General features: G+C 55.4%; 1 protein-coding gene across 1 annotated transcript; it reads left to right on the top strand.

Annotated features, from left to right (window-relative positions):
* The first annotated feature begins 2,243 nt into the window (after nucleotides 1–2,243).
* Mrps22 (mitochondrial ribosomal protein S22) lies at nucleotides 2,244–10,798 on the top strand. Its single transcript, XM_048334590.1, has 8 exons — nucleotides 2,244–2,405; nucleotides 3,803–3,966; nucleotides 4,751–4,915; nucleotides 5,661–5,804; nucleotides 6,063–6,146; nucleotides 7,628–7,773; nucleotides 9,779–9,887; nucleotides 10,669–10,798. Exons 1-8 carry the CDS (start codon nucleotides 2,258–2,260, stop codon nucleotides 10,762–10,764), a joined length of 1,056 nt encoding a protein of 351 aa, XP_048190547.1. The 5' UTR covers nucleotides 2,244–2,257; the 3' UTR covers nucleotides 10,765–10,798.
* Nucleotides 10,799–10,863: the final 65 nt, after the last annotated feature.

Below are 10,863 nucleotides of genomic sequence, written 5' to 3'. Positions count from 1 at the left end.
GCGTGCAACCCTAGAGCCCACGGGCGGAGACAGGCCCCCCCTCCCCCCTCCCTACCTCCTCCCCTCCCCCCTCCCCCCCCCCCCCCCCCCCCCCGTCCATCACCATCGCCACTCCTGCCCTTCCTCTCCCCACCAGTCATCTTGGAAGGCGATCCTCAGCCCCCCAGCCCCCCTGAGCGGCTGGGATTGCAGGCCTGGGCCCCCCAGCACCCGGCTTCACATTCTGTTTCTTATTCTCATTTCCCACAAGAAGCCGCCAAGGTCCTCCCCCCACCCCGGCCTCCCCCGTCCCCGGCCCCGGCAATCTTTAAGGTGGAATGAAGCTCAGGCCCGTGACCCGAGGCTGCTCAGCGCCGTCAGATACGTCGCGTTTTCCCAGGAGAGAGATTTCCAGCGGGCTCCTTAACCTTTGCGAACAGCAGCTCCCAGGCGGATGGGGCTTCCGGGTCCCGAACGAGCTGCAAAACAGCCTCGCGGACGGACCACCCGGGCTGCGAGGACGGCAATGACTTTTAACCCCGGCCAACATCCCTCAGACAGAATGTTCCACATACCAACCCTGACAGCGGCCAGCTCTCGGAGAGGGAAGCCAAGGGCCGTCGGTTACAGATCGCATCCGCTAGAGCCGCGACACGGGGTGCACACGGTGCGGGGGGGGGGGGGTGGCGGGGGTGGCAGGACCAGGCCAGCCCCGGTGCCTTCTGACTGTCACGACCCTGGGCTGCAGGCGGGGCAGGCGGGACAGACGGAGCCTCGGCCTCCGGCGATGCCTCTCTGTTTCCCTGAGCACGTCAGGAAGAACTGTAGTTGGGTGGGGTGCGCTCGGGAGAGGGGTGGGGTGTCGTGTGGAGACTGGGGATCAACATGGTAAGTCCGGGGTTGGAGGAACTGAGTCACCCACCTCCTCTCCCTCCTTCACTACCCACCCAAAGGACAGCTATAGAACTCGGGGATTGTCCCGGTGGGGTTCCACTCCCCCGAGACACATGTGGAACAGATTTTCGCACCACAAAATACCCAAAGATCCTAGAGTTTAGCCTTGTCTTTGTTTTAAGTTATTGAGCAGACTCGGGCAAACCCCTTCACCTAAGAGCCTCAGCTCCTACCTATAGACGGCAGCGCCTTCATGCCCCGTCTCCAGGGTTGTCAGAAACTGTCTAGCCAGTCCTGACTGTGCTTCAGCACTGCCACTCACGATCCCCCCACTTGGCCAATTGCATCCCAGCCACAATCAAGTAGATACTCCATGCTTCTCACTCTGACGCCGCTGAAACAAGGTTAACCATCATACACTCCCTCTACGAAACACTTGGCATCAAATGCTTACAGTAATTTTCTCACACCTGTAATCCTTGGGCAGTAGAGATCAGCCCCAGGTGACAACAATCAAGGCCCCATCTCAACTGATAAAACTGGATGTGGTGGTCTTCCCCGTAGCCCTCGTAAAGATTTGTGAGAGGAAAGTGAGAGGCTTTCTGAGCAAGACAGCCTCTTACTCCATCTCTATTTGTATACTCTCTGCTTCTGAGACAGGCACCATTGTTTCTGTCTTTCTCTACAGACTGGCTTCCTCTGCTCATTGGTCAGGGAGCTCATTGCTGAAAAAGGCCGCTCCAGCCGTTTGCTTCAGATTTCCACCATCAACTTTAGTTTCTGCGGCTCTTAGTTTGGATTAAGAGAACTCTGCTTGGTGCATGCCAGCTGGGCAGGCTGAGAAATGTCTCTCTTCCTTCTTTTATCCTCAAAGATAATTACTTGCTAGCCCCTGGAACATGGGAATGTTACCTTATATGGAAATGGGATCTTTGCAGATGTGACTAAGTTAAAGACCTTAAAACGAGGAGACTATAATGATCAGGGTGGGCTTGATACATGCAATCTGAAGAGAACTGTGCAAGAAGGGAGGGGCTCTGTGACAGGGATGGGGAGGACTTGGTGGTCATGAGGGAAGTTCCACTGGAGACCCCCATCTGGGGATGGGTGAAGGGGTTCGGGCAGGAGCCATGGGAAGAAGGAATAAGCTCCTCAGGGAGGAGAGAACACGTGTCCAGCTCCGGTCCCGCGTGTACGGGGAGGGGGAGACACGCACACCTTCCATGCAAGCTAGGAGCTGCGACGGAGCCTCCATCCAAGGCCCGCCAAGCTCCTGGGCGGACGCAGCCCGCGAGAGGACTACATTTCCCAGAATGCCTCGCGAAGCGCGCGCGGACCGGAAGCCCGGCCAGCCGCTTCCGGTTCCCAGCGGCCTCCGACCGGCATGGCGGCCTTCAGGATGCCCGCGTCCCTCTGGCGGCTCCTGAGAGGGTCTCGCGGCTCGCAGCGGCCCTGGACTCGGGCCCGGGCCCTGCCCCCGAGCCGGGCGCCGCTCCCGCCGCCGCCGCGCCGCCAGCTCAGCGCGGGGGCCGGTGAGTCGCCCGCCGGGGGGGGGCGGCGGGGGCGGCTGGAGCGGGTGCCGTCGCCGCCCGCGCTTAGTGACGGCCCGCGGGGCCCGAGCCCTGCTTCTCGCGAGGCTTCTGGCCTCGTTCCCGAGGCCCCGTGTACACCAGGGCCACTCGGGGCTCCCGGCCGGGAATGAAGTCCCGGACGGAATTGGGGGGAACGGGCTAGGAGGGGGGACCCGGCTGGGGGGGGCGGGCTAGGAGGGAGGACACGACTGGGGGGGTGGGGGGAACCCGGCTGGGGCGGGCGGGCTGGGAGGGGGGAACCCGACTGCGGAGGGTGGGGGGACCCGGCTGGGGGCGGGCGGGCTGGGAGGGGGGACCCGACTGCGGGGGGGTGGGGGGACCCGGCTGGGGGCGGGCGGGCTGGGAAGGGGGACCCGACTGCGGGGGGTGGGGGGACCCGGCTGGGGGCGGGCGGGCTGGGAGGGGGGACCCGGCAGGGGCGGGCGGGCTGGGAGGGGGGACCCGACTGCGGGGGGTGGGGGGACCCGGCAGGGGCGGGCGGGCTGGGAGGGGGGACCCGACTGCGGGGGGTGGGGGGACCCGGCAGGGGCGGGCGGGCTGGGAGGGGGGACCCGACTGCGGGGGGTGGGGGGGACACGGCAGGGGCGGGCGGGCTGGGAGGGAGGACACGGCTGGGGGGGGAACCCGGCTGGGGCGGGCGGGCTGGGGGGGGGACCCGACTGCGGGGGCGGCAGTGGGACCCAGCTGGGGGCGGGCGGCTGTGAGGGGGCACCGGGCTGTGAGAGGGGAGAGGGAGGGAGGCCTGAACCACAGGTCTTTTGGAGACAGGGTCGGTTACCGCTTTGGGTCCGGGTCGTAGGTTTAAAGGTAAAAGCCAAGGTGGTTTCTCACGTTGCTAGCGTCGAGCCGCATGTTCTGTTCAGGTGGAGACGGTTGTAGGAACAGGGGCTTTTAGTTGTCACTGTGGGTTTTTAAAGGTCGGGGGCAGTGCAGCAGATCGGGAGAGGAGATGGGAATGAAGCTTAGTGACACTTGTTTCAGATGCATTACGTTTGAGACGCCTTCAGAGCATGCTTAGTGGATGGAGCAGACCACCTTAGCTTGTTTCTGAGTGATAGTGGAAGCCATTGGTACATTTCAGACAGGGGACAGGGCTTGGTTCCCTTTTTAGGAAATTACTAATAACTCATTACTAATAACCTGTGCTTTGTAGTGATGTCAGAAAGGGGTAAGGGAGACTAAGGCAAAAGCGGAGAATGGTCTAGACTAGAAGAATGGCAGTGGTAATGAGGGCTAAAGAGGTTAATGGGGATACAACAGGCCGTATATTCTGTCAGTGGGAGGTCTTAGATTGCCATTGTTGCCAGCTTCTTATTTGCTAAAATCTCTCCTGGCAGAGTCAGGTAGCGCGGAGATGAAGAAACCAACGTTTATGGATGAGGAAGTCCAAAGTATCCTCATCAAGATGACAGGCTTGGACTTGGAGAAGACCTTTAAGCCAGCAATACAAGAGCTGAAGCCACCAACCTATAAGCTGATGACCCAGGCACAGCTGGAAGAGGTATGTGAACACAGACGTTAGTAGAATACCTTTCTTTAAGGAGTTAAGATTTCCAGAGGATTCCACAGTTGCACTTCCCCAGGCATTGGTGGGTCAGGCACAGGATGAGCAAGGTGAGTGTAAGGCAGGTAGGTAGAGTCCAGGAGCACGACTAGAATTGTGCAGATCGGAGGACACAGTCCTTTCTCCTGCCTGCTCCAGCTTCCTTCGGGAAGAGCACCTGTGAGCCGCCCAGGGGCTGGGGCTTGGGTGATGCTGAGACGGCACTGAGCAGCATCTGGGCGCGCACATGTCCTCCTGAGGACCCTCCCAGAGCTGCGGCGACGGAGTCCTTTGGGGACCACACTTTGACGTGTGAATACGTGAGGCAATCTGTAATCACAGCAGAAAGTTAAGAGATCCAGTAGCTTTGCCATGTGAAGAGCAAGAGTCCCCTTTCCTCCTCTCAGACGGGACAGCTCCTAGTACTGTGATGCAGAGCCCAGGGCTGCAGCCTCCTCCGGGCTCCCTAACGTGTCTCCTCTCCCCGCACATGGAGGGGGGTGAGCGCAGTCCACGCGCCCTCTCCTGTTGCGGCCGCTCTCCCAGCCTGGCGCGGTCGCGCTGCGTTGCTCTGCCGTTCGCATGGTCCCGCCTGTAGCCAGCACTCAGGGCCAGTGCCCACCAGCTCAGGATTAGCTCTTCATGCACTGATTCCCGGCAACAACTTCCTCTACTGCGTGTAGCGGTGTCGATGAGTCTGTCTGCAACCCTGTGACATTCCTTAAACATTCCATTTCTGTAGGCCACCAGGAAGGCGGCCGAGGAAGCCAGAGGACGGTTAAAAATGCCACCGGTTCTGGAGGAACGAACACCAATACAGGACGTGCTGGCAGAGGACAAGATTTTGGAAGGAACAGAAACAAACAGATACGTGTTTACTGATATATCCTACAGCATACCACACCGGGTATGTGCCTAGCTGCATGGGGATATTTGTCTGAAATGCCCTTGGCGAGGGGGCTGAGGGATGGCATGACCTGAAGTTTCCAGAGTTCCTGAGACTGAATGAGAATCTACTGGAAGAGAAAATATAAGGACCAGATGTGCATACCAGTGCACATCATTATGTTACTGTTCCCCTTCAAGTTCTAGTGTGATGTATCAAGATAGAACAAAGCATGTACAGCCAGAACCCACCCACAAGCCTCAAAACAGACAAAGGGGACCAGGCACTGTTGGAAGAATGTTTTTGCCTAAGTAATACTGCCCACCTTCCGTGTGTGTGTGTGTGTGTGTGTGTGTGTGTGTGTGTGTGTGTTTTACTGGAGCTTGAACCCAGGGCCTGGGCACTATCCACTGGCTCTTCCACTCAAGACTGACACTCTACCACTTGAGCCACAGCTCCACTTCTGGCTTTTTGGTGGTGAAGTGGAGATAGGAGTTTCACAGATGATTTCCTGCCTAGGCTGGCTTTGAACCTTGATCCTCAGATCTCAGCTTCCTGCGTAGCTAGGATGACAGGCTGAGTCATTGGCGCCCGGCTTTGCTGCCACGATCGCAGACTTCCAGTGTCCAGGGTCTGATTGCGTCATTGCATTCCTCTTCCAGTTGCATTTTATATTTGTGACTGCAAACCAGTCTTCGTGACTTGGTGCGACACAGGAACTAATAAACAAGTGCTCACACTCATCACCAATCACTTTCCACTTCAGGAGCGCTTCATTGTTGTCAGAGAACCAAGCGGCACTCTGCGCAAAGCCTCTTGGGAAGAACGGGACCGGATGATACAAATTTATTTCCCAAAACAAGGCCGTAGAGTTCTGCCACCGGTAATTTTCAAGAAAGAGAACCTTCAGGTATGTGAGCGATTTTCTGGGCTCAGTGGGGGGAGATTTGGGGACGCTGGCACTTGGCGGTTTGCCTTGATCAATGTGAATAACAATGGTAGCATGAACAGCTGTCTCACAACTGGCTTATGTGTGATTTGAATCCAGATGTGACAGCTGCAGAGCCCGTGTTGCTTATGCCTCGGTGGGCACAGGGCTGGCCCATGTGAGGGCAGGACGGGTGTAGGCTGAGTGAATTCCTTCTGACTCCAGTCTGTGTGGTTTCAGACCATGTACAGCCAGGACCGGCACGCCGATGTTCTCAACCTCTGTGTCGCCCAGTTTGAGCCAGACTCCAAAGAGTATATCCAAGTGAGTGTGTTTGACACTTTCTAGAACACGGCTCCAAATACCATGGGAGCAAGACTGTTGGTCTGGAGCTCCTGAGCTGGGGAAGTGTCTGAGGACTTAGTGAGTACAGATGTGTGCCAGGCGTGTATTGGAGCCTCAGCCCAGCCCTTAAGGATGAGCTGTGCGCTGACGGCTGCACTGCGCGGGCAGGGGGCAGGTGGGGGATGGGGACGGTGCACCACATAGGAGCAAGGCTGTTTACACCGTCCAAGTGCATGTGTGTCCTACACCGGGGCTCGTGTTGGCGTTGCCTCGTATGTGTTAGGTGTCAGCACAGGTAGCATGGGTGACACTGTGTGCCAGACACCTGTCACCACGTGATTGTGGGGGGAGGTGCTGGGGAGGAATGCAAGGAATTGTCACCTCAGGCCTGAAGTGCTAGGTGCTAAGTTAGCATATGCTCTTGTGGTGTTGAATACCATTCAGGGAGGCCAGGAGCACCGGCAGGGGGTGTGGCTGTAGTTCAGGTAGAAGTGGGTGAACAGCAGGCAGAAAACGGGGTTCTCCTGTGTCAGTGTGTCAGGGAGTGGAAAGGGGATGGGCTGCGTCACAGACTCGAGTGCCAAGGGGACTTGAGTCAGCAGGCGTCTCAGTCTTCTGACTGTGAGGCCGATGGGCCGTGCCTCCTGCCCTGGTTTTGGTTGTGTTTGAGGTAGAGCTAGGCAGGTGATCCGCCTCGGTGAGGCGTCCCATTGTAGCCAGGACCAAAGGTGCCACCACATCCAGCTTTCTGGTAGAGAAGGGTCTTGTAAACTTGCCTGACCAAGCTGGTCCTAAACTGCAGTCCCCTGGATCTAGCCTCCCAGGTAGCTAGGACTACCAGACTCACGCCTGGCCTTTCTAGTCCTTTTCCACGGGGCATTCCCGCACCAGGGCCTGGAGGGAGACCTAGAGGGCCAACACTTAGTAAGATAAAATGGGATAAGGATAAACAGATTCTTTTTCTTTTAGCCTATACTGGGGTTTGAACTCAGGACTTGGTGCTTGCTTTGCTGGTACTCTACCACTTGAGTCATCTCTCCAGTCCAGCTTTTTGCCAGTTATTTTGAAGATAAGTCTTGGACTTTTCTGCCCAAGATGGCTTTGAACTGTGATCCTTCAGATCTCAGTCTCCTGAGTAACTAGAATTACAGGCGTGAGCCACTGGTACCCAGCTGAAACAGGATTCTGTTTCTTTTTTCCCATTGGCCAAGCGATGGTGGTGTGTTTTCAGTGGTCTGTCTGTAGGGACTGGGGTGTGGCTGACAAGGCCCTGAACCCGCCACCCCACGCAGCATCAGGGAAGGCACAGTCCAAGGTCCTCCAGCTAAGCGCTTCTTTCTTAAGGACCCCCTGCTAAGCTAAGCTCAGGCTCATCCGTTGGGCTGGAGGCAGCTGGGGTATATATACCCGGCCTTCCTCACTTTCCTTTTGTTTACCGTCTCTGCATTCTACCTGGGTAGATTCATCACCAGACCTATGAAGATATAGACAGACATGGCAAGTATGACCTGTTTCGCTCAACCAGACACTTTGGTGGCATGGCTTGGTATTTTGTCAATAAGAAGACGATTGACGGTTTGCTGATTGACCAGATCCAGAGAGATTTGTAAGTATGACCTGAGTAAGTAAAACCATCAGCAAGCACATCTGTAATTCAGCCATGGTCCATTTCCCACAGATGGAAGTTTCCGTGTGCCTGTTTGCATCTGGTAGAATCTGCAGCCTGCCTTGCTTTTTGTTTCTCCACACAGGGCTAAGTTGTTTGAGAGAACAGTGGCTTTGTTCAGGACAGTGGACTCTGTGTTGACTTTCCCTGGGTTTACCACTGTTCCTGGGTCACAACGAACTTTCCAGATTCTTGAAAGAGGAAGTGTAGACGTGAGCTCTAGCAGGTGCTTTCTAGTAGTAGAAATAGTCCTAAGGCTTTCCAGTAAAAACTTACAAAACTTATTTTTGCTTTGGGTAGCTCTGGCTTTTGCAAGATTCCTAAGTCAACCAGCAGTTGAGTTATCGTGAAGGTAGTGTGGGAAAGGATGCGCGGTAGCGGTGAAGCCGGCGCGCCCGGGCTGCTGGCGGGGAGGACTGAGGACGGCCTGGCTGCCGGGGGGCAGGCCGCTCACGCTGCACAAGGGCTGCCGACCACCAGGTAGCGCCTCCAGGAGAAAAACTAACAGACGGTGGGTGTCCACCTGCCTGGGAAATCGAGGTGATGCCTGTAGCATACAACTGTGACAAAAAGAAGGAAACAGGGCTTGCACATTGCTTCTCTGTTGCTTCAGGAAATAAAGCTACAGCATGGTCGTGAGAAAGGCAACTTTCCACAAAAAGCCCTTGCTGTGCTCTAAAGAAAGAGGACTTAGTAACTGTTGCCGTCTTCAGGCTGTTAGGACTCCTGGCCCTGGAGTGTGTCTGTTAACCTCACACACACACACACACACACACACACAAAGGCAAGGCATTAGGGACTAGAAGGTGCATTGGGTGGTCTGGGGTGGAGTCCATGTTTGCCACTGTCCACGGCTCCTAGAAGAGCGTTTGTTTGTGGTGCCTGTGTGTAGTGACTTCGGAAAGGGGGTCAGGGGGTGGCATCTAGTCCTTGATGCCCTCAGAGGGTGACGGGAGGCTGTTCAGGTGCTATGCCCTTATGAATTAACCACTGATGAAGCTTACTGTTAAAACACTTCCGTGGGCTGGGAATGTGGCCTAGTGGTAGAATGCCTGCCTTGTATACATGAAGCCCTGGGTTCGATTCCCCAGCATCACATATATAGAAAAAACCGGAAGTGGCGCTGTGGCTCAAGTGGCAGAGTGCTAGCTTTGAGCAAAAAGAAGTCAGGGACAGTGCTCAGGCCCTGAGTCCAAGGCCCAGGGCAGGCAAAAAAAATAAAATACTTGTGTAAAGATTAGAACAACCCAGAATTGCTTCAGTTTGGAAAATGAAGCCCTGTGCTGCAAGGTAGGGGCCTCTGTGGGCTCTAGTCTGCCCTGGCTCTTGCTGGGAGGGAGGTTTGAGTGCGGAACCCCACAGGGGCGTTTTTTCAACAGTAAGCGGAGTGCAGACCCCAGGCTGGACAGCAGAGGCCAGGGCGGCGGCTTTCCACACAAACCACTTCAGACTCCTCAGTCAGGCTGCTGACCTGTCTGATGTGCTTCCCTTCCAGTTTGCCTCACTAGGACTGCACTAGAACGTCCTGCAGGTGTTCCACTGGCCTGTGGTCTTTTCCTGGGATTCTAGGGTCCTCTACAGAGGCACGTCACTAACTCAGTCTCAGGGAAAACTGGCAAGCAGCGTCATGAAAGGCAGGCAACTCTGAGAACCTCCCATCGCTTCCCTCTGATGGTGTCATACTCTTTGGTGGTGAGGCGAGCTGGCCTGGACATCAAGTGACCTTGTAGAATGTTGCTTCTTTGGGAAAGAACAGAGCCAGCTTTGGTTGGAATAGGCTCCCTTCCTCCATTGGCACCCCGCCCACCTCATGGCAAAGGTGATTAGTCGTCGTTCCTGCACGAGCTGCTCCTGCCACGGGGGAAGTCTTGAAATTGTGCACACTTCCAAGCGACTGAGCAGATGAAGGCCCCCACCCCCATAACATTAACCCGTTCACTTTCAGACTTGACGACGCCACCAGCCTGGTCCAGCTCTATCACATGCTCCACCCCGATGGCCAGTCAGCTCGGGAGGCCAAAGAGCAGGCTGCTGAGGGAATCCACTTAATTAAGGTAACGCGTCTTTGCTTTTCATACTGCCCTGACTTGTGATCATTGAGTTGGGAAAAATTCAGAAGTAGGCCGTATTTCATAGTAACTAAGCACATTTGTGAACGTGGGACATCTGTGATCTCGGAAATACCCGTGTGGTCACAGCCCCTATTGACTGGGCAAGCAGAAGAAACAGGCAGGTGCATCTGAGGCAGCTGTCACCAGCAGGGTCATGGAGGGTTAGAACACGGCCAGGAACAGCTTCCCGCCCTTGAGCCTGGGCACGGCCGGGCAGGGGAGGGTTGGCAGGAGGCACGGGCACCTGTCTACCAGCAGTGTTGGGTAACTGAGGAATCTTCTAGGGCCCATGTAGACATGGTTATGTGGGACGGGCTTCCATCCCAAGTGTTTTGCATCTGCAGTGCAGCTCTGCTTACTAAGGAGAAAAGTAACAAGTACCAACAAGAAGTAACAAGGCAGACGCTGGTGACAGTCACCTGGCTGTGGAGGAGACTCGCTACTTCTCATGCTAGTTCTCATCCTCTAGACCGCTCCCCACCTAAGGGTTTCATTTTGATCCAGGAGGTGTAATGTCAAGGTCTTGCCATTTCTGAAATCAGCCAAGGGGACCACAGCCATGCCGAGGCTTCTAATTAGCATTTTGTGACTCTGCTGGATTGTTTCTCTCTGTTGCTCTATTTTCAGAGTGACAATTATTGTGAAACATGGAAGAACTTAACTGGGTTCTTTCCTATTAGAGAAATGCCAATCCTACTCTTTTAACACTTGCTGTTCCAAACAGGTATTTGCAAAAACAGAAGCTCAGAAGGGAGCCTACCTAGAGCTAACACTGCAAATGTACCAAGAAGCCTCCCGGAGTCACTCTGCAGCTTCCTGAGGATATGTAAAAAAATACACTTCATTAGTTCCTTTCTCTTTGTTACTATTGAGGTGTTTTTTAAAAATGTTGTTTTGTAGTTTTCTATTTCTCTTTAAT

The sequence above is a fragment of the Perognathus longimembris genome, chromosome 26, assembly GCF_023159225.1.
Source record: "Perognathus longimembris pacificus isolate PPM17 chromosome 26, ASM2315922v1, whole genome shotgun sequence".
Classification (NCBI taxonomy): domain Eukaryota; kingdom Metazoa; phylum Chordata; class Mammalia; order Rodentia; family Heteromyidae; genus Perognathus; species Perognathus longimembris.
The sequence above is the reverse complement of the archived record's forward strand: the minus strand, read 5'-3'. Positions and strand labels throughout refer to the sequence as shown.